General features: G+C 40.0%; 1 protein-coding gene across 2 annotated transcripts in view; it reads right to left on the bottom strand.

The window, feature by feature from the left end:
* SATB2 (SATB homeobox 2) overlaps positions 1–24,877 on the bottom strand; it is a 131,250-nt gene that overhangs the window by 55,855 nt on the left and 50,518 nt on the right. For both annotated transcript variants that reach the window (XM_071562607.1, XM_071562606.1), the window contains exons 4-6: positions 17,863–17,989; positions 15,634–15,757; positions 10,105–10,207 (exon numbers count right to left, since the gene is read on the bottom strand). In XM_071562607.1, the coding sequence (XP_071418708.1) occupies positions 10,105–10,207; positions 15,634–15,757; positions 17,863–17,989 (354 nt within the window). The remainder of the gene's footprint in view (positions 1–10,104; positions 10,208–15,633; positions 15,758–17,862; positions 17,990–24,877) is intronic.

The following is a 24,877-nucleotide window of genomic DNA, read 5'->3' as shown; positions in this document are numbered from 1 at the left end:
CAGAGGGTAAGTTACTGAAACCAACAAATTACTACTTGTTAGAACACAAAAACAGTAACCAAGTGTTTTTGAAAACTTGGTGAGAAATAAATATAAATATCATTCACTTTCTGGGCTGAACCACATTTGCCAAGTTTCCACCCACTCCTGACTTCAGTGCCAAGTTATAAACCCCTATAAAAATAAAGTTTAAGATGAAAAGGCTGCCAGGCTGTTAATCACTGCAGTTCTACTTGGAATTACACAGAGACATCACCTGACTTGCTTCTATAGGTGTATTTTCCCCTATTATCAGTTTCCTTTTTTTGATCACATTAGACTATATAGCCATGTTTGTACTCCCTATAAACGAACCAGATTCTAGTCACTCCAACCACTTCAATAATAAAAGGTTACCATTAGCAGTTACGCTGGATGGAAAAAATGTGCATTACTCAACTCCTTAAGACTCTTTCCTTCTCTAACACATTGCCCGTATCTGATTCCCTGTTGTTTTTTAGCAACTATGGATTGGTAGGGTTCTGTGGGGCTTAACAGGAGCAAGACCAAGGAAACCTCAGGATGGAGACTGGCACTGTCCTGGGAGACAGGCCAACTTTCCAGTAATGCTCTAATAAAAAAGAGATACAGGAGCCACAAAGCTGCTCTGACACCAGCCTTCTGCCTCAGATCTTGAGACAGGGATTTCCATTTGCATCCTCCATTTTCCATGTTCATACTTGATTACAGTCTTTCCCTTAGCCTTCTTTGTTTGCAATTGTTCCACTAAAACTAGGCATACATTTACGGCTTCTTCTAGTCCTGCATGAACTGGGTGGTACTTGAATATATTGGTTAGAATATGAAGCAGTGAGGACAGAGTAGCAGGACCTTAAACTGGGCAGGAGGGGGTTCCATGGATGTGTGCTGTCTACATTTAAGTACTGCTGATAAACTGATGCCTGTGCTAGTTAAACAAAAGCTGGTTCAGGAGGCTGTTACCTACCTCCATCTGTGGTGTGACCACACCAAAAGACACTGCAGTGTTTTTCTTTTCTCATTGCATCGCATGCTTGGTGTACAACTCAGCAGTTCTTTGCTTGAAGAGCACATTAAACCAAGTACAACAGTACTGTCACATTGCAGAGCCACCCACCCTTCTGAAGCCAATCACTAGGCAGGCAGAGGCCTGTGTCTGGACAACGGGTACTGTGCTAAGCTCAGCAGTCAACTCTCAGAGCGCTCCAGGATAGCATCTACCCTTCATTTTTCTCTATCTCCCTACAACATGTCACTACCTCTACAAGACAGTCAGAAACCAACATAATCCCCAGAATGGGAGCAGCAAATTGTTGCATTTCAATGTTCCGTTCTCATCCTTTAATGATTACCATGTGCATTAATGTATTTCAACTCCATACTGAGTTAAAACTTCCTGGATACAGCACAAAAGGAATTCAGTGCACCCTTCCCCTGTGTGATGCTCTTAACCTCTACCCCAATCTTCCTTGCACAGTCAAGCAGCTGACGCAGTCCACAGCACAATAGCTTGGGGTGGTCTGCATGCAACTTTCCATTTAAAATAAAACCAGCTCAAAAGATTTAAAGTAAGATTTATTTCTCCACCTTCCCTTCCCCTCACACTTTATTTGCACTGATTTGTTAATAGGAACATTCTGACAAACAGCCTGTGGGGCATTTAGGGCTTAAGAGTGGCACTGAATTGACTGACAGCACTAGAAACCAAATTCCTGTGCACAATGAGGGATGCAGCAGGGAGAGCAAGAGCGTAACATGTCTCCCAGCACTGCACTGCAGCAGGGACACACAAGAACCGCCAGCGACCATGACCCAGCGCGTCCGGAACTTTTCAGTCCCACAGGCACAGAGGCACTTTGCCCCAGAGAAGGAAGGAGCTGGTAAAGAAACGTTTTGTAATAAGTTACTAGCCGGCAGAATTGCCATGCTTCAATTGTGACAAGATGTCACCACCCAGGGCTGTTCTCCAGTGCTTCAGAGTTTGCTTCTTTGTTTTATTTATTATTTAAAACCTGGTGATCATAAAAGCCATTTCTAGCAGTGGTCATGGCCAAGCTGGGAGAGCTCTGTGAACTCCAGTATACCCTGCACTAAGTCTGAGACAGAGAGGTTCCCACAGTTTCTCCTGGCTTAGCACCATCCCGCTCACTGGAGCAAGACCTGAACTTTGGAACCGTGCTTGGTGGACAGAGCATTCTCCAGCAAGTACCACCCTCTGCCTTGGAGAGACAGGGCTGTGCACCCAGAGGGTGCCCCCCCGCTTACGTTACATAATTATGAACTACCACTTTGTAAATAACAGGAACACTCCAGAGCACAGGAGGTGCTTTTAAAGTGGCAATTCTGTATCTTTTCATCTATAATTAGGATAATTATTTCTTTTAATCACAGCTCGCTTAACCACTTCAGTGCAAAGGGCTGGTCTGAGGAGTGTCATTTTCCTTCAACATCTAATCTTCGTATTTACTCATTCACTGACTTCACTGCCTGATCTCTGCCTGGACCACTTGCTCCTGCAGTCAGGACTTGAGAAAAAGCAGGTCGACTGGAGAAGGAGGCTTGATTAGAAGTTGTAACTTTTAAAACCTTTCTCTTCCTCTGCTCCTGCAGGATAGCACATAACCTCAAAATAGCTATGGAGCACATACAGAAATTGCTTGGCCGCTGGCTGTGGGTAGCAAAGGCCTTTATCCAAGCCTAATGGAAAACAGACAGAAAAGGCCATTGTCTGTTCTTTGTTCTGTTGCAAATCGTTCAGTTCCCACCAAAGCACAAATCACTATTTTTTTACTTAGAACAACCATTAAAAGTGGGCCTTTAACCAGCTGCAGTCTCAGGTGTTCGGAGCAGAGCATACTAACATAGCTGACTCTCTGTGCAGCTGACCTTCTCATTCCCTTATCCTCAAGACTAGATCCAGGTCACCCCTTGGGGCACAGAGATGCTAACCTGTCTTCTGTTAGTTCTGCTTAAACATAGTAAGCCATATTCTTCCATGGACTGCACTGCTTTAAAAGATGCTTGTCAGACAAGCATCATCATCTTATTTTCAGATTTATTTTTGGGTTACTGTGCAGGCTCAAGATGGCACACAGAAGTATGAACTTCTTAACTCTTCATGATCATGTTAACATTTTTTTGTCAATAGGACCACACCAGATCTAGCACAGAAAAATGTTACACTGAAGGTGCTTTAGTGGCCACTTGGTCTAATACATAAATATTAGTCAGGTGAAATGGAAACGAAAAAGCAGGAAAAACATTACTTAGAGCTGTCTGACAAAAACACAGGGAGCATTGGTTTAGACAGATTGATGTTCTCATCTGATATAAAAATATGTCCCTTCCTGTCAAATTACCGTGACAGAAGTACTAACCTTTTGTGGGCACCTCAGAAGGGAGGTGAAAACCTCCTGGAATACCCAGTCAAATGGGCAATGCCTTCAGGAAACACATATATGTATCTTCCTGACTCAGAACATCAGAGATGGTGAAAGAAGAAGACAGAACACAAATATTATTACAGCAGAGATATAAATTCTTCAGATACTTCAAGTGAACAGAACGCAATTCTGCTCTCACAGCTGTATATTCTATGAAATCCATGGAACCACAGACAGTCACATTGCAGCTTTCACACCAGGAAAGCTTATGCCTGTACCTAAGCTTCAAGTTATCTTCCTGATTCAGATTAATGTACACTAATGTTTTATTTGTAAACATTTCTTTCCTTTTGAGGTAACATATTGCCACTTCAAAGCACACAATCTTTTTTTTTAAATATGAAAGAAAATTAATTTTGAGATTCTGCAGATTAAAACCAAAACATGTTTGCTTTTTAGAAAAACGAAGACAGCCATTCTTTACCAAGAATTCAAAAGGGCTGGGCAGAAGTCCCAGCCCCAGCACACAACTGGTCCTCACTGAGAAAAGCAATGTACTGGGAACAGGAGACATTTTAAAAACCTAGAGTCACATCTTTTGAGCAGGTTTGGGCAGCAAGGACAAGACATGGCCCAAGTGGCTAAGCAGTTTCTCCACAGAAGGGTTTCCACCTTTTATTTTCTGATCTATGTTCCCTAAAGCAGCACTGGCTGCAGCTCCAGGCACAAGCAGGCACAGGAGATGGCACTGAGCAAACTGCACGTCCCTCTGCCACGGCACAGACACTGTTAACGGTGAGAGTCACTGCTCCGAAATAGCCAGAAGCCACGAAAGACATTCTGCAAAGCTGGCATTTATAAAAATGCATTTACTTTAGATAAAAGTTACATTTAAGTAAAAAAATAAACCCAAAGGGTGTGTTTTAATTCTCTTTACAGAGAGGAATAACCAAGAGGGCCACAACTCCTATACCCCTGAAATACACGGCAGCAGGTAAATTGTTTCTTAACAATGTGCACACACAAATCCCCCAAACTGGCACATAAAGTCAGGGACAATGCTGAAATCCAAAATGATAATGTGGCTGGAGAAAACAGCAGTCAAGGGGTCCGTGACTCTTGCTGAATCTTGACACTAACTTATATTTAAAGAGAGATACCACTTTTCCCTCATTATCAGTGCCAACCAATGAACCGCTCTCCTCATAAAATAGCACATCAGGTCACAAACTAAGAGGATGTCTCTGACTCAGAGATGATCTTCAGGTCATGTATGTTACCTAGATGCTGACAAGCTTGCCTGTGACTGATGTTGTTTTCCTTCCCCTTTTTTTTGAGAAAGTGAGGAAAGTCCTATATTTAGTGAAATGAATATACAGTCAGGAGTGTAAAAGTAAGCAAAGGAAAAATTACAGTAAAGTCAAAAGCCTCACAGCTGACCTGAATGACCCTAACAGGTCTAGTGCTAGAGCTGTGACTAATAACATTTCTGCAAAAGGTCAAGATCTATATATACACATATACATCTATCACACACATAAACCCCTCTGTTTACATAGAGCAAGATAAATACACGTTCATGTATCAATAAATAGGATATTTTTAAACGTCAAAACCACTGTTTGGGAAAGATCTGGTGTGCCTTTTCATAAGGCTTCCACAACATCTGCTTCAGAGGAACAATTAAAAACCATTCCTCAAAGCACATAATGACAGTTTTCTCCAGACTCACACTGGTATTATCGTTGTGCCACAATCCCCAGTTCTTTCAGCCTAGAAAAAAGAAAGCTGGGAGCTCTTCTGAATCCTGTTTCTAACCTCTCTCATCCTACAATGGCCTCTAGGAACACATTAAAAGAGAAACAGAATGCTCTGTCTATCCATTATGGGAAGTATGCAAACATACTTTCAAGAATAAAACTGCACACAAACAACAAATCAGTAATATTGGAAAAATCAAAGAGCAGCCAAAGCAGATTCTTAATTTAAGGAAGCTATGAAAGCTTTTTCTTAAGTCCTTGATCAGTTGAATAGAAATACTTGAGCCCTTCTCCTTTAAACTGAAAAGCCTCATCATTCCACAAAAAACTTTGAGACAGCCACAGTCTCAAAACTCACATCCATGGAAAGCTATATTTTGACAGACACTGATGGCAGGAGCAAAGATGAAATGTTCTTCATACAAGACCAAAAAAAAATATGTCGTTTTATTTTTAAGTTCACAATGTATTTATTTCTTCCCGCTGCCTTCCTAACTTCCTCCCACTGAGATAAGTTGTGTCATCAGGCAAAAAGAAAATATTCACACTAGTTAAGAATTTCAGTTGTGAAAGAATTCTGATACACTGATAGTCCTTCTGATAAAAATAGAAAACATGACACTTAGAAGTGAAATATCTTTGAGAAATAGAGCTAAAAATATTCTAAATGCTACAGACCCAAAACACTGGGCAATGAGCAGGGAACTGGTAGGAGTCTGAACCCTTGACAATTATCTGAATTGCACAGCTAAGTTCTGAAAATCTTCTCTTCAAACATACATACATATATATGTACATAGCTACTTACAAAGTGTCATTTTAATTTTTTCTATCTGTTAATGCAATTTAGAATCGATGCAAGCCTTTTAAGCAGTTATCAAAATCCTGCATTTCAACAATATTGAATACCTTCTCCCAGCTTCACCAAGTTCAGCACCTAAAGAAACCAGACAAGCATTTCTCAGATTGAGAGGAGCATCTCTGTGGGACTGGGCTGGAGACAGGTAGTTTGAGAACCACCAGACTAAGTGATTGGTCCATAGTTGTCATCAATTAGTATATATCCTTTATAAAGAAGGGGGATCTCTGACTCTTCATTGAGGTAAGTTTAAACATACATAAACCTTGTCACGTATGCATAACTCTGTAATAAAAGGTCTTCAATCCCCAAAATAGGAAAAGAAAAATGAAATAAAAAGAGTTAGAAAAAGGCTTCACACTAATATTCAATTAATTCATGGTATGTATTCTGAACAAAATTACAATACAAACTAGATAGCTTAATTACCACCTCAAATGATTGCAAACATCCATGAGGGGAAAAGAAACTCCACTGAAGAGCTGTTAAGCTTTTTTTTTCCCAACTACTGTACACGTTATGTTAGAACTGTGTTAATATAAGCTCTCCTTCAAATATATATGTGTATCCCAAGGAGACTGGAAAGAGTGGACAACCCATTGCAAACTCCAACATGTCCTCACACATATCATCCCAAGTGGTAGGCTCAGAGCCAGGAGGAGACAGAAAGCCTCCATCCTCAGCCCAGCCAATTCCCGAGTCTGTCTGTGCACCAACTCTTGTGCCGCTGAGTAAACTGTGAAAGTCTTAAAACCTTAAGGGGCTGTGGTAGGGTGGGAGAAAAATACTCCAGCAGAATTTTGTTCTAGCATCATCCTGACACAAGACAAAATTGCCATGCTGAGCTGAACTAACTGAAAACTTTCTTAAAATTACGAGCATAAATAGTTCAGCTGTCTGTTTTGGTGAGTTCAATGGAATGCACACTGAGAATGTTTACTTGAGATTTGATATAATTACATTTGTGTACAGCTTTACATCTGTTGCTAATGATATCAAATTATTGATTGTTCACTTTCTTATATTTATTTAAACATTAACTATACACTCAGCAACTTGATGCTTTTCTTTTTTTTTTTCTTTCTTTTTTTCCAGAGAACATTTTATTTTTGCCTGGCTTCAGTTGCAATTACTTTGATCTTCCAGACGGTGTGATTAATTTACTGTTTATTTATTTCTATGAGAAAGGAAAAAAGTTTGACCTAGGAGATCTATATGTGGCAATTTGTAACAGAATCACATAGCTTATGTTTAGGAAATCATGGTTTTGATTAAGAAGCAACCATTTAGTTCCCACTGTTTTATTAAAACAGACATTAGCAGATAATAGGAAACACATTTAACACTGTAGGCTGCATTTACTTTGCAACGTCAATGAAGTTATTTTGAAGCCCCTTCCTATTTTGTATTTACCACAGCTCATGTGAATCGTTTCTTGCTTTTACTTTCTAATAATCAGCTCTAGAGTTACACAAGGATATGGGTGCTGGTTCCAAAGACACTGAATTACAGTTTTTCCCAATCTATCCAATTACGACTCAAAAACCAAATTTCTGCATAATTCATTTACCATCATGGAAGTCCTTTTTAAAAATTACTGCTAAAGGAGTATGTCAAGACTGAAGCATGGCAATCAAGTCACTGATTTTACACACTAACTGAGCTGTCCTGTGGCAATATCTGCCTACAGAAAAGAAACAAAACATCATGAAAACAGAAATTATGAGAAGTTACCACCCAAAAAAGTGCAGAAGTCTTCCTGTTTGCAGGGTGTTTAGATTACTGCTCTGAAGTTGCATGACTGTTTATTCTCCATGCACCACTGTACCTGCCACAGACTCTTTGTTTTCTCTCCCACTCATATGGTTGATGAATCAACACTACTTGAACTGCTTTATAGCAGCTTGTGTTTACTTCACACATACCTTAACCTTCCTTTTTCTCCTCCTACAAACACATACATACACTTCCAAACAGCAACGACTGGCTGTGTCTTTGAATAGCACAGATACAGAGTTATCTGGCAAACTCTTCAGGTTTGGATCCTTGACCTTTTGATTGAGGTTTCATTCTGCTTTTACTGCACTTAACAATTTAACTGTGCACTTACTAAGTAAAAAAAGTAAGAGCGTAAAGAATTCAATGCTCTAAGAATGGAAAAAAGTGTGCTGGAAACACTCAGAAGCTGCAGTAGCATCTCTACAGTTAAGAACACTAGAGTTAAGGACTTCCAGTGCTTCTGCAACTGGCACCCTTGCCCGGTTTTGAAAAGAAAAATGAAGAAAAAAGGGGGGGTGGGGAGGTGGGGTGGGGGGGAAGCCCATTTCTGTTCTCCCAGAACAGCAAGTAAAAGTGAATGGTGATGACCTCGAAGTTGTTTGATTCCTTTGATTGTTTTTTAACCAAGAGGATATGTTAAAGCACTTAGAATAAAATTCTTTTATTAAGAAACACCATTTAGAGAAAAGAAACACTTGTGAGTCACACAATGGCAATTTAGAGAGGAAAGAAACTATCCAGTTTATTTGGCATGAGGGTAACCACATACTAAAATGTCCAATCAACATTTTTACTTCTAGTCTAAACCATTTTAGTAGGTGAAAAGCAACATCTCCATTTCCTTGCCTGCATTGTTACGCCACTTCTGCCCAAACAACCTTCCTTCTAGACACAAATAATTTTACTGTAGAACATTCTTTCTATTTCTTCCCCTAGTGAAAATCAAACCACTGCACAGCTCAGGCATGAGCACCTTACAGGTATGCTCTGCAAAAGCCAGATGTGCAGAGGAAAACCAGATGTCTCAGAACTTTCTCTGATGTTTTATGCAATTTTGTTTCATGTGTTCCTAACTCAAGCAGCAGACTCTTTATTATATTATTATGTAGATTTCTAGTGTGTCCTAAGGAAACTAAACAAGCAACCTTCCCTAGATCATGGTATGCCAGCCTTTTAAGAGAAAAGACAGCAGATTCTTCTTGGAAGATGCTAATCTTCACACAACTGAAAATACAATGGTTTCTCAAGAAGGACATGACGTGATCCTATTCCTACATAATGTTTGTGAATTTTGTTGTGGTTTTCCTGGCTCCTGAAATGATCACAGACAGAAACAACCATAATAGTCTGTGCCTTCTTTCAGAGAATCAATCTTCCCTTCAGTGGTGTAACAGAGAGAAAAACTATGAAAAAACCTATTACAGGATACTGCTTATCTCCAAGGCTGATGGACATTTGGGGAGAGAGAAGCCAGTTGGAATTATGGGAAAGCTTCTGACCATTTTCAAACTCGTGCTCAAAGCATATGAGTATTTTTAAAAAACTACTAAAATAAATGGTCCAGTGCACACCTAAGTCCCTTCCCAAAGGAAAGGAAGAATAAAAGAACAAACTACACATGACAGATGTTCATCCCATCACTGCATACACCATTAGAAGGTGATCAGGCAGGTCAGTGTCGAGAATGGGATGAACTTACCTAGAATAATGCTACTGCCCAGGCACTCACTGCTAAATAACTAATAAAATTTCATTGTAGAAAAAAAATACAAGCAATGGATTAGTTTTATCTTAAGTTCAGTGAATGCAACACCTTTTTTTAGAAGTGTCTCCTAAAAAACAAGTATTAAACCGTCCATTGGTATCCAGATTCCACAAGACAAAACATGGCAAGAATGGCAGTACACTTTGCAGTATTGAAAACAGAAAGGGAATATATAGCTTAGAAAGTCAGTCTTTTAGCTTTCAGAAATAAAATGCAACTATCATAACTTACATAGCAATTTAATTTCTAAATCCTGAGATACTAAAACTTTTTTATCCAAAATGTTTTAGCTTAATTCAAAACACAGTTGATCTTTCAGTACAGTTAAATAGGATATTTTGTTTTAAGTGGTCTGTGTTTTCATGCCAGCCTTGTTTGTAAACTATAAGATTTAATTTCAAATGTGCTGTGACTGTGCCCTCTTTGTAGACAAATTCACTAATATTATTATAGCTTGTTATCACTTTTCCTTAAAGCAAATAATCTCAAACTGTAAGCAGAAGTTCAAGAACTTGGAAAGGAACAAAAAATTCAATTTACCTTTAATCTTCTTGTACTTTTTGTACCATCTTCCAAACTCCTGGCACTTGGTTGCTGACACATTGGCATAGTACGTACTATTTACAATGGATGAAATCATACTCTGGAAGTACAGAAAGACAGACAAAAAGTGATTTAAAATATCTTCCACAATTAGAAATCTGTCCCAGGGACAATGAATGACATGCAAGTGCGCAATGATCACTCATTTGTGATTTCAAAACCAAAAGAACTCTCTGATAAGTAAATAGATTTGGGTTTACTCTCCATTCTATATTCCTATCCTTAAATAAAGTTACAAAACAGTAATTATTATTTTGCATAATTATGTAAAAAATATGTAGTACAAACCTAGGTTGAGACCTGCAGCTCAGGCTGGGGAGGAAGTTCTACTTTACTTTGTACTTGAGATATTATGATTTCTAAACTTTAGTTGCATAGTAACATGCTGGGAACACGTTCTGCTCACTGCACCAAGGTAAGAACAAGCATGATTTAGGAACGAGATCCTAAAGGTAAGATTAGATGCTCCAGCATGCATAATGCAAATAATGCTTTTCAGATGTCTCTGTTCTGCTTCCAAATCCAACAAGACCACACAGCCAAGAACTGGAGAACATCCGTGCTACTTGCTGCAGAACAACAGTTAGGCAAATAAGTTAATATAATTTATAGAAACATGTGATTAGCCCTCGTGTGAAAAATCACCCAGAAGAGAAATTAGCAGTGCCATTTAGAGCAAAGGGAACTACACATACTACAACACAGAGCAGTGAAAACCCACAAAAAAGCTCAACAAAACTGAAATATCAATTGCCTAACCAACGCACCTCCCTACTCTGCAAATTCCTCCAAGCAACTCAGTACAAGCCAGTTGAAGCAGAGAGGTACAGAGGTTGTGCAGCACCTGGTACCCACGAAAAGGATATTTTATATCTGGGATGCTTCTGCCCATAGGGTGGCAAACAGCCTGATGACTGGTAATTCCTCCTTTCTCTTTTTCCTCTCCCTTTGTCCATGTTATAGAGGAGACATCTTTTTAACGATATTTTGCTCTCCTTTTTCCCTCTCTTAATTCATCCAGGGTCAATCATTCCCAGCACATGTACACTGCCAGCAAGGAAATGCAATCTAACACCACTAACACATAGGACCCAATGCACCTTCTCCAGAAAACACATTTTCCTTTTGCCCTCTTTGCTCACTTACGTCAAAGCTCAGAAAAAGCCCTGGCATGTTGTATGACCTTTCTGCTCAGAGATGAGAGTGTGAGGATGATCTCACAGCTCAAACAAGCTATTTACCATAGGTTCAAGCTCTAGCCTATGGGCTCCTGCAGGCTTTTGTGCAAAACGGTATCTTGGCCATCTCTGCAAAGCTACAAGGCTTACACATTGGCTCACTTAATTTTAACAATGCTTTAAAAACAAAAACACCCTTGCCCTCTCCCAGATTTATCCAGCCTTCTACCCAATCCACTGAAATATCACAGGACTCTGGCTGTTCCTGACTCTTGAGTTTTAAGGATTTAAAAACGTGAGCAAAACTGGGAGACTTTATATAAATGAGTGGTAGAGATTAGTTTCAGTCTTGAACAGGTAATTTCACTTTCTGTAAAGAGGCCTTTCTGCCTTTTCACTTTTAACTTTTCCACTCAAAGGGTGCACTGCAGTAGAGTCTGAAGGCTGTGCAGTAAGAGCTTTGCTAAGTAGCAGCTTCAATTTCTAAAACTGAGGTTCAATTTTCTAATTAAAATCAATATTTTGAGACATAAACCTAGCATTGTGTCAGTCAGCAGCAATTCCCTGCCCATAAATCCTCCCTTGCTCTACAGCATTTTAACAAGCAATAGAACTCTGAAAGCCTGACATGGCGATAGCCTCTGCTGAGGAAGGATTTTGAACAAAGTCGAGGTTGAGATAACATGGGTTTTATTAAAGTCACTGTAGTTAAATATCCAGTCACTAAGGAAGGGTGAGGAAATTGTTTAACTCTGTCTATTAATTTGGGTTTACCTGGGGTTTTTTTTCTATCCCTCAAATCCTCTAGCTCTACAACAAATCAACATTCCTGAAATTGTGGGGCTATTAAATATCACAAAATATATTAACCCATTAACCTTTATTTGAGAAAGCAAAGCTTAAACAAATAGTAAAATCAAACAGTAAATCAACCTAGTGAAAAATCCTGGGACAGATTCTCTTCAACTACTTAACAGCAGAGCAGGGGAAAGAACTATAAAAACTTTCACACCACATATCCTCACCATTACATGCAAAGCAACCCTAGAGGTATTTCTGCTAGGATAAGTCTGTAGCAAGGAAATATCCATTTAGAAGAGAATGGCAAAAAACCCCCACTGACTAATTGCAAACTTCTAAATAATGCACATTATACCTGGGAAAATCCTTAAGGATGAAATAGATCCTATTAAGCAACAGATATGTTTGGTTTGTGTGTGGTTATGACAGCCATGTGGAATGAAAACTACTTGGACAAGGAGCTAAGAAATGTCCACACAAAGAAAATCTGGTGCAGTAAGTTCCAGGAGAAAAATATGGGATGTGCTCACATCCCAGGAAATCCTGCTCCAGCAAAGAGACAAATGCATGGTCAGTGCTGAAGCTAGTTATAGGATACACAGGAAAAACAGGAATCTCTATGAAAAGACGGAAATGCTGAAATAATTGGATTTCTTTCTGCCACACATACTCCCCCCACCAAACCTTCCTTCCCTCCAGCTTGGTTAACTGGGATTTATTTGTTTGAACAGGAGCCGTATGCTATGGGTAGCTAAGCTGCAGACATGTAATACACCTATCAGAAAAAAACAGAACAATTTTATATCAAAGTGAATGATTACATTTCCCATTAGCAGCAATCAGAATCCCCATCTGGGCTGCATGGAAAGCTCAGGCACCGGGAACCAGAGATGGAGAACTGTCACTGGTGGGAGCGGGAGCTGCCCCTCTCCACTTCTGTACTTGAGACACTGTGAACACATTAATAAACAGCAGCATTTGCTCTGCAGTTTGACTCCTAAGAGACTACTCTGCAATTTGCTGCTGTCAATAATATATTAACCACAAGGGGGTTGTAATGACATTTCACATTTGGCACGATATTTTTTTAAAACTGATTTGGGAGAAGGAATTGTATTAGAGGCATATTCAGATGATGGCAACAGACAGCTCCTGTACAACCTTCCATTGTATCTTCTGCATTTTTTGAGCCAAACCAAAAGAGACTGAAACTCCTTGTGGAAATAATAATAATAATGATGATGATGATGTTGACAATTATAATAGTAGTAGTAATAATAATAATGAGAATAATAATGGCATCATGATGATGATAATGATGATGATGACAATAATAATAGTAGTAGTAATAATAATAATGAGAATAATAATAATGGCATGATGATGATGATGAAGATGATGATGATGATAATAATAATAATAATAATAATAATAATAATAATAATAATAATAATAATAATAATAATAATAACACAAGCTGCATTCTGCAGTCTCAGCTCAAGGGTTAGTCACTACCCAAGGTCATATATCTGTGCTTAAGAGTAAGGAAGCTCAATTTTCTTCAGAAGGATTTCCTTTTAGTTTTGGCCCCTAAATAAATACTGGGGCAAGGAGTTTTGCTGTAACAGTTGTGCCATCAGTAATTTTGTAAAAATCTTTCAGACTGAGGCTATAGAAGTAGTAAACCAACTGCAGCATTTCCACCTGGTAGGCTTTGAAACTGAAGTAGGAGGAAAAGGACCCAGACAACAAATGAATTCTGCATATGAAATGATGCATAGTTTAGTTGTACTGGATACTAAGGAAGACTGGGCAGAGACAACCATATGCTGCAATCATTAGAAGCTGACCAGATTCCACAGATAATTCCATTTCAAGAAATTAAACTGTATGAAAAGAAAAATACTTTCATATTCAATGAATATTCAACACTCTGTGCATATCTCAAGTTCACTGTTACTCCTCTAGCAAATAAAGCAAGTTAGATGGCTTTTCCCTATACAGTCTTTGCATCCCTGTTAGCTCTGTAGATCCCACATGGCTAAGGAAGATGAGGAACGTAATTCCTACCAATTGCAAAGATCTAAAATGTGCTCCGTATTTCACCTCTGCACTTTCCCTGGAGTTGTAATGATAACACAGCAAGGCAAATTTGTAGTAAACAGAAAGAATTCCCTTGGTTCATGGAGGCTTTGGATCATGAATCGCAGGATGAACATATAGTGCAATACAAGACAGGCAACGAGTGGAGAAAAAATGTTGGCTAGAGTCTGGCAAAGCAATGGATTTTTAGCAAGCAGGGATTACTGATGTTTTGACTTTTAAAAGACACAATCAACAGATTAACCTAGGATTCTAATACTGGCTTTAGAAGGCAATGTATTTTTCATGTCTAGCAAAGTTACCTGGCCTGGGTGCTGAAGTGTTAGTCTGTTTTTTCTGAGAGGCAAGGAGGACTCAGTCATGAAAATTTTATGACTCTCTCATTATGACAATCTGAAGTACAAATAGAGCTCATGACATCTGTAGGAACCTGTGTCTTAGACACGACATCACTGCCATTTATAAAGCAGTCATGGAGAACGAGACTGAGTTTTTGTTCTTTTTTTAATGTCATTATTTTTGTTGCTGTTTTCTAGAAATTGGGGCACAACTGTTAAAACTGCATACTTTTTGTCATGGTTGGAGGCTGATGAGAACTACCTATAGGTTACTAGGGAAGGCAGGCCTCTGCTAGTGGGAAGAAGCCACTCAAATCTTCCATTTGGGGATCATTAGCTGTAGGGGGAGGTTTGGCCTGAACCCCAAATGCACAACCCATGATCCAGGGGCTGACAGGCTAGCCAAGGTCACAGCAACCTTGAAGCAGCCAAGGAGCAGGTAAACAATCTCGGAGCTGGGGAACAGCACAGACCCTGTGGCACCAGGGGTGTGCTGCCAACCTCGTGGACACCACCTTTCCTCCAATCAGAGCAGCCTGCCACCTCGTGGACAGAGCCTCTTACCCTATCAGCAGTTGTTGTCCACATGTTCACCCTAAGAAGTTATATTAACCCGCTAATTCCCTAATAAAGTTGAACGTTCCCGCTGCTATTACTTGGTGTACGGCTCTATCTCTATGAGAATACACACACGCAACCGGAAGCCCGAACCTGGGGTCGTGTTGGGGTGGCTGGCGAGGGCACGCAAAGCCTCTCGCAACGCCAACCTTCCCCAACAATTAGCACTATTACAAAAGGTTCAGATAAAAATACAAATAAAGAATTTACATCTCTCTGAAAACCAGCCTATTCATTCACAAATTTCACCTGGCAACATGCTGAGAAAACAGGGTATAAAGATACTTTTTATCATATTAATTAGAATTTCTACTTCCTAAAGAAAACAAGAAATTTATGAAACTGTTTAATTTAGGCTCTTTACTGAACAAATATGAGCTTTAGTTCTTACAAATCTTTCTTTCCCTAAGCCTGTTAAAATCACTGACCTGTGAGAGAGGGCATTCTTTGGCTAATGTGCTCTGATTCATCTCTTTGAGCAGTTCCTTTAAGGCATTGCGAACTGTGGCATGGTTCCACTGCTCTGCTGGCAAGTCTTCCAACTTTGAACAACTGTTAAAACAGAAAGCAAGAAGTAGACAGGAACATCACCTTTCACACATGCTTAATTTTTGCATACAAGTGCTATAAAACTTTAAGTAACAAGCATAACCTTGGAGTTTCCTGCTTGGCCAGTCCATCCCCCCATGTTTGTCCCTTCTAGGCCCTTCCCACCAAGCATGGCTAACAGAAGATGTGCAGTTCAACACACAGCAGCTAATCCTCCTACAGTATTGTGTGTGTGCACAACCATTCCCTCTGGGGCCTGATGGAGAGCAAAGAACCTGCATAAAGCAAGCCCCAGAAATGGCTGGATAAAGCCATACTCTTCAGACAAAGGTACTCCTGCTGGGATAGAAAAATAAACATATATGCTGCACTGACACCGACAAAATCCCTAAACAATAAGGGCCCTCATTGTGTGGAGGCAAGACTTTGAAAAATTAGTTTAATTTTATACAGGTTTTTATACTGCCCTTATCACTGAAGTATCCAAGAGCCTTTCAGAAACACATTAAGCCATATGTCCAACATCTGTCACATGCCGTTCATTCTCACTTTCATTCTACAAGAACTGCATATGTAGTGAAGCTTTTGTCTTCATATGACTTGTGACTCTTTATATTTAACAAGCTTATGGTTTGTGTCTACATGCACAGGGACAGACCCAAGAAACACATCGAAAAGCTGGGAGAAGCTTGTCACTGCCATTTCTGCCAGAGAGAATTATTGCATTCTGTCCAATCAACCTCTGAGGTGGTTCTACCTTCTGCCCTCACAGCCTCGCTTTTCCCTCAGAGCTGAATGTTCAGTTGTGCTTGAGGAGTTCAAGTAGTCAGTGATCATCTTTATCTCAAAGTCATGAGCTATCTTTTATTTATTGGCATCCAGGCATTCAGGCACTTTGAAGAATTGAGACCTTAATCTTGGTTCAATACCCCTTGCTAATGCAGATGTGACAACAGGCTAGATGGACTCCTGGCAGCTCTCACTTCTGAAGAGATGAGTTACTGCACTCCAGTTTTATAGCACCTGTAGGGTATAGATGCTCTTTTACAGCTATGTAGCAGACATGCAGTCTAGGTGAAAAATGGTAATAGTATATAAAACCAAGGGAAGACCTGTTCCTGGGAACTGGAAAGCCCAAGCACCAGAGATATAACAGGAAAGAAATGTTGTTGTTTGGGAGTTTAATGTCAGTGAGGCACCAACTACTTTCAAATTCTAAATTGAACTGAACAGTTGGAGGGTAAGTACCTGCCACCAAAGGACACACACATGTCCCTGTGGACGCCTGTTCTGTTCAAGCCAGGCCTTCAGAGAATTGTCAGCAATTTATTTCAGACTGTCTGTTGTTTTTTATTCTTTCCTCTGGCGTGTCCTGGCTGCAGCAGGCCATGCAATGTAGGCTTACCAGCATGTTCAGAGTACACCATGCACTGCAAGGGACCTGTCTCACCTCCTTACATCAGTTACTATTGAGGACTCTTTTGAAGGCCAATAGAGAGAAACGGGAAGAAGAAAGGAGGGGAGAGAGGAAGGAAGGGAGGGCAAATAAGTGTAAATGTACAGTGTGCTGTTGCTTTGCTAATCAGAACTAGCATTCAGGGAAGGAAAATATTTTCCAAATGCCAAATGGAGCTGCAGTGACACTTTCCTTTCTTGTCTTCTTTTCACTGGGAATATCACTGGAGAAAAAAAGAAAAGTCAAAAAGGCTCCCCTCCTCCCCATCTCAGTAACTGGCAGTAGAAAACTTAGATTCTCACAGTGCAGCCCTAGAAAAAGGCAAGGAGTTTATTATTTGATACAGTTAGACCTTAAGAATCCATTAAATTAGGGACTGTCCAAAGGTCTGTCTTTAAAAGCCCCGTAAACTTGATTGAGTTTCTGCCCTTCCCCCTCTCTGCTACCATATTGCTACTTCAGAAAACATACAATATCAGTTGGAATGTGCATCAAAGAGCTGCCAGGTGACCCACCCTTCCCTTCATTTTCTTCTCATTTCATCAAAAGACCAGAAATTAATGAAGACAGGATGTGCTAATCTCTGTAGTAATGCTGTAACCGACAGAGCAGCTCAGAGAAGAGAGAAGGACAGATGTTCAGAAACACCCACCTTTGTAATTGGATTTTCAATGTCACAACATGATAGACATCTTGTAGCATGTCGGCTACTGTCGCATCTGGTGCATCAGTCACATAACTGAGAGGGAGGGGATTCCACCTCCCAAGCTTGATTATTCCTGAAAACAAAACAAAAAATTAATCCTTTACATTTTAATGGCCATTTACTAAATCCTTTGATAACACGGTTTCTTCCCAAGATTCAAGATCTGCCTTGAGGTTTATTGCACTCTTGCCCAGAAAGATGTGTTCTACTGACTCCTGAAATAAACAATGGGGAAGAGCAGGAATAGATTTTAAATTCTTAACAGACAGTTGCTGACATGTTCCTGGCTCTTAAATTAATTCAAAGAAGCACAGGAGACTTCCTCCCTTCACATCTTTCATCATCCCACTGAAGTGGGATTCTCTAAGTTAGAATAAGCTTTAAATACTCTCTAGTCCTGATTTTGCAGTCTACAAAAACCTTTCAGTAAATAAATGCATTACTTTTGACTTGAACAGGAAAATTCCTGTGTGTAGGCTTTCAGCACATAGTTACAATCTAAGCATGGTACAATTCCCAGTGGATGGATGCCACTGGAAAACCACCAAGTAGGAAGAGTTCACTCCCAGATACAAGTCGCACTATGCAGACAGCTGCTTTTCTCTGTGAAAAAAGAAAAAAGAAAAAAAAGAAAAAAAACCAAACCGAAACCAAATGACTGCAAGCTGCTGACCACAGATCCAAAATAGCACTTTGGGGGCGCGGGAGAATGCTGTAAGTTCTATTTCTACTTCTGTTCATTCTTTAATAGGGATCATCACCTCTTCTGGATGAGCTTGTCACAAAGACTGCAAACTCGGATGGTAAACCATTTGGTGCAGAGGTATTATTACTATTTAGACAATTGCAGAGGGCCCACCCACACCAAAAACAATGACTAACACCCAGGAATGACTTCCAGGAAGACACCAAACAAAGAAAGCCACAGTGCCATCTTACATGACAGCAGAGCAGTTCAGCCTTGTTCTGCGCTATTGCTACTACTGCTTTTATGTCCTCCTTCATCATGTTCCCATTACCCTGCTGTTCTGCTCACTTAAATTTCCTCAGCTCAGCCCTACAAGGCACCATTCTCCCAGTTAAACTGATGCCTTTTGAGTTTTCCTTATATAATGCTTGATCTTGGAAAAGACATCCATAAACTCAACTGCTAGAAAGACTCTAACACACTAATACATGAGAGAACTACTTCTGTGGTAACAGGCACACCAAGAACTCTTCTTGAGTATCTGGAAGGATGGTGTGATGCAAATTTTCAACCTCTCCTCCTCACTGTCTACTCCCAGTTCTTCACCAACTCTGGAACTCTCAAACCAAAATAAACGAGAATGGTCTTTTATCCTGATCTCCCAACCATGATCATAAAATAAATACCACACTGAAACAATGAAACAAAGCTTCTTGCACATAGACAATAACAGAACACAATGAGCCCATGAAGTACCTCCTATGAAATATTTTTTTCCCATTCCTACACAGATTGAAGAGGAAATAATTTTAGTACAACTCTTTTTCTCTAGCACTTAAATCTTTGCATTTACCACTGACGTACTGCTCTGCAAGGCATTCTGTCAGCACATAATGAAAGAAGCTGGAACTGCCCTAGTTCATCCTCAGTAGCACAAAGTTTCACTGTAACATACTAGTACAGACAGGCTAATATTTCAAGAGCAGATTAGAAAGCTTTTGGCAAAGAGAGATATTGTCCAAATGAAACAAAAAGATACTAAGTGTTGCTTGATAACCAATGCTTGAAAATGGGACATAAACAGAACAAAAACATTTAAATGATGCACTGTTTCAGTATTAAGATTTAACAATCTGGTGCTGAATATGCTGCAGTATAAATAGTGCCTGGACTCAGATCCAGTAGAGTAACACACAGCACTCATTCACAGCGCCGTATGTCTCCAGTGCTGGTTCCTTGAGTCATATTCCACTTGCCAAGAAAAGCTGTTTTTCTTAAGGGGATAGTTTACTTAATGTTATCTCTGGTGACAACAAGAAATGCATATAGTACAGCATATATTAGTCATGAAATGAGCATCAAGGGTCCACTGAGTGAAATACATGCTGGGAAAACACAGTTTAGCTGCTGACTTCCTTCACCCCCTTCTGCTATATAATAATTTAAAGCAAAATCACCTAAAAATCTAGAAATCTATACTGGCTTCACAGAACACTTGGCTTCCTATGTTTAACCATACCAAGTTTTCATGTAATTGAAAAAATAAGCATCATATGTGCCCCATAAGTCACATCTAAATTGGTAATATTTTATAAGAGGCTTTATTTTTCATTCAATTAAGGAAAGCACTCAGAGAGCACACCATCTGCAACTGCTCAGGCCTGGTAATGCTAGCAGGGGACAAAGAGATGTTTGGGGGGCACTGAAGCTACTAAAGGTGTCCTCAGACTAAAAAAGTTTAAAGAGAAAAACCCCAGCACAGCCAAAGCACACACCATGGGAAATACTATGCAAATTGCTTTACAGGAATGTCTGCTACTACTGGAAGTTAGGTAGATTTTTCTTTTTTTAATCCTCCTCTACAACTGGAGAGGAAATTGTTTTGGCTGGATTTAAGCAAACACAGGTGTTACCATAATGCTCGGTGCCTCTGCACGTTAACACCTGCTGCAAGTCCTTTACTCTGTTACAGCACTGCTGATGTGCGCTGTTTTTTCAGCCGGTGTGACATGACGTGTGAAATATTTTTTTCCAGAGCACATTAAGCTGGTCCAAATGATAGCCAGGAGCCATGGTTTCCATTCAGCTCCTCAGCAGACTTCACAGGTGCATATTTCACGGCACCAAAACTGTACTTAAGGAAACTCTTGGGCTGCAATCGGGAGGATGATGCCAACTTGTTGAGCAAACATCTTCTCTGCATTGCTAGAAGACATCTCTAAATGACTCCTTAGCAAAAACTGAGTGGACCAAAATTTTCCCCCTAAAAAGGTCCCTTCTCATCCAGGACTGAGAGTTTCTAGTGTAACAGCAGCCTCAGGATGAAAACAGCCTGGTAGAAGGGGTCACTTCCACATATGGAAATTTTTTTTGTTCCTCACATTGACTCCAAATAGTATAGCTCAGGTCTTTAAAGAAATCACTTTAATTGGCCTGGCTGAGCTTTTGTCCTACCACAACTGAGACTTGGGAGTGGGGACAGAACAACCAAAGGTCACTGTTATTAATGAATATACTACTGCTCTGGGAGTATCACTCCTCTGCCAGCTCCAGATCTTCTCAAAATTACGTGTGGATAATGCACAGCAGATCAGACTACTCAGGAAATCCAAAAACACATCTCCCCTGAGTTTCCAAAACTTGTCTGTTAATGAATTGGTTCTTTCCTGTATCGGTAGGGACTTTTTCCTGTGAAAGTTTTTTGAAGAGAAAGTTCAACAGTTTTCAATGCTTGCGCACACCTAAGAAATGGCCATACACTAGAACAGCTGTCAAGAGCTAATCTAGAAGTGGCTGAATGCAGCTCAGGCCTATTAGGCAATTAGAGACAATAAAGAGACCAGTTTTCTCAACAGATTTTTTTTTCAAAACTATTTTAGAAGAGAGTCTTTATTGACGCTGGCTGTTGGTACTTCTATAATCAGGTCCTTCCACTGAGTTTAAGCCTCAGCATCATCAAAATGGAGACAGGGAAAAAAAGAGTAACTTAGTCTGAAATTTGCATAACTCCCTTTTACCCACAAGAAGAGCAGAACACACCAATGACAAACTCCTGAGCTTGAGCATCAGGCTCACACGTAACAACCACTGCAATTCACTTCTGTTGTTCCACTTAGGCCAGTGATGTGCCACCCCGGCAGGGTGTTTCCAATTTAGATTCATTTAAAAGGCAGCTCCTTTGGAGAGGAAAGTGGTAACTACACGAGTAAGAGCAGAACACCACACTGAACAGAAGCCTTGACCTGCTACATCGCAGCTGACCTCTATACTGAGCAGAACTTATCACAGGATCTTCATGAGCTTTGTTTTACAGGATCACCTGAAAGAGGGATGCATCTGAAGCACTAGGATTATTCCTGGAACTTCACCCTAGTGACATGTGAACTGAATGAATGAAGGGTTGGGGCTAGAGAACACTTTCAGAACAACTACTTTGATCAGGAGCATAAACATCAAAAGGCAAAAAGCTGCTTTCTAGAAAAGTAAAGCTAAGCTGGCAAACCCTTCTCATTAATATGTATATTATACTGTCCCATAAAAATTATTTATCTACATGAGCTAGAAACCTCGTGTGTCTTTGCAAACAGAAGATAGCCACACAGTATGCTCACTGTAAGAATGCCACATCTGGAGTTTAGAACACATCAGTCTAGCTATGACACTTCTTAGTCATAAACAGAATGAGGTTCCGGGTCCTGCATCTCCCAGTCACCTGCACAGGTAACTTTTAATCTGAACAGCTCTATAGTAATTACTGAGGCACTTTAGGTACCCTTCAATACATCATGACTGTAAAATCAAACTCTTACAGTGGCGCATTTTTCAAATTCCTTTCTGTGGCTACACAGAGCAAACAGGACCAGAACATGCCTCATCCTGTCACTGGCTCGCTTCAAACTATCCCCAGCTCCCACCAAGGTTATATTCCTGATTTCACCTTTCGCAAGTAATGAGGATACCTGAGTTACATCTTAAATGGATATTTGTAGTATTAATGCAAATGCATACACAGGATTAATGCAATTTATTTAAAATGCTAATCTGCCAGGGTTAACATTAAGTCATGGGATCAAATGAAGGACATTTTGGAAGTTCCTATTAGCATCCCCCCACCCTCCTCAACATTTTTCTGAAGATGGAAAATGAATCATAAGTAATACTTGTCCAAACACATACAGAGAGGGAAAGAGAAGGAATTTTGTGTTCTTTGGCTAAAGGGGGAAGAAGAAGGATAGCAGAGAATACTGATTCCTCACCAAACATTGTTAAGAAAAACACTTGTCAACACCAAGCAGACAGACTATTTGACTCCATGATGCACCACACCAAAACCTCCCCCATTCTCTACAGCCTAAGCAAATGTAAGCTGGTAAGACTCATATAGGGAGAGGTGTTCAAGCAGGTGATTGCTCTCCTTGAGGACTGACGGACGCAGGCTGGAAACTGGAGCAGTGCAAAGCCTGTTTCTTACATTACAGCTCCATGTTCACTACCATGTTGCAGATTATGGCAGACCAAGCTGCATCCAGCTCAGGCTGGAACATGGGCCTGTGCAGCCAGACACAGCACAACACGGTGTCTGCATGAGCTGCAGAAAGGCAGAGGGAAGAGGCAGTGCCCAACCCAGCATGAGATCTCCTGGGCTGTATTTACTCCTCCAAAATAGATTGAGGAAGTCTGAATCTCAAGTGTTATACCAGACTAGAGCCTGGCTCACGTTGCTGTGGTATTCCAGAGCTGTACTAGGTGTCCCAGAATTCACTTTCTTGCATTCTAGGGATCCCAGGATCCCAGCCCAAGAGTGTCAGACTGCAAACACAAGGCTGGGTGAAGAACACCACCACCACTTGCTGCTGCCTTGTGAATTCAATCAAGTAGTTTTGATCAAACATCTTACTTTTTAACAGCTCTTATCAATACAACAGACACTCAGAAAAAAAATGCAGATTATCATTAGCACACAAATCCTTTTGATTGCTTTTACAACTCCAAATGAAAGACCTCGAGGAAACACACAGTAAAAGCTCTGCTTCAGGGCCCATCAAGCCATTCCTCTGTCAGCCACCACTGCAGGGCTCCCCAGAAAGATGGGAAGGCTCTTGTGACATTGATTGCATCTGGTTATCCTCTTCAGAGGCATCTTGTTTCTATGGTTTAGCATGTAATTTTCCTTTGTTCAGCTCTGCTTTGCTACAGAAATTTAAAACTGCCTGTCCCATGTAATAAGTACATAGAATTATTTATCCATAAATCAGTTTGCAGGAAATCACTACCCTGCAGCACATAATAACTCAGCCTGTGTTTCTAACCTCTACCCTGGCTGTAGTATATCATGAAACTGTAACAACATAAAGCCATAATTTGTAGTTATTAGTGTTAATCCAGCAAAGGGAATGAATTTTCAAGCAGAAAGGAGAAAAAAGCAACAGGAAAAATTAAAAGAAAAAACGTGACCAAATTAATTTTTATATTATATTATTAAGCTGCCTTTTCTACCTCTTTGGGAAATTTAAAAAAATATACTGCCTTTGCCCATCATTATAAGGGTGCTCATATTATTATACTACTAAATATCAGTGACATATTGGGGTAATAGATGGGGAAAACAATCAGCATAACCCTTTCCTGTACTTCTAAAGTGCCTTACATGAAAGGGTCCCAACACACTTTAAAAACATTAATTAACTGAACTTTGCAACACCCCTGTGAGATAGACTGTATTATGTCAATTGACATATCGGTGATTTAGTGATTCAAACACACAATGCACATAGTCTTATGTTTATGCCAATACAAAAGAAGCCCCCTCCTTCCTCATTTCAGTCCATAATAAATAATTCAGTGAGAGAACAGGAATAAACTATGTTATTACACTGTGATGTACACATCCACAAATCAACAGGAACACCCACACTCCCTGAATGACGAACACTCCACCCCAGCTCATGAGACTTGTGCAACTTCAGTGCTCTGCACAAAAGGGTGACCTTCACCCAAGGGGAAAGTACAGCCAGGCTACCCGAAGCTCTGGCAGCACAAAGCCCCTTGTATTGCTGTTGCTGGAAGACTTTGCTTTTGCTCTTTTAAAATGCTGTCTAAACTCTGTGTTCCAGTGATACTTCAAAGAGTGAAATTCTGTGCTGCAACAGCACATATATGAATTGAGCAATTTAAACACTTATCTGGTCTTTTTGGCTTGCACATCTGTATCGTTACACAGGCATGAATTTTCAATGCATTTACATTGCTATATATGACATTTGCATGATTATA

The sequence above is a fragment of the Pithys albifrons genome, chromosome 8, assembly GCF_047495875.1.
Source record: "Pithys albifrons albifrons isolate INPA30051 chromosome 8, PitAlb_v1, whole genome shotgun sequence".
Classification (NCBI taxonomy): domain Eukaryota; kingdom Metazoa; phylum Chordata; class Aves; order Passeriformes; family Thamnophilidae; genus Pithys; species Pithys albifrons.
This window is presented reverse-complemented; position numbering and strand designations above follow the sequence as displayed.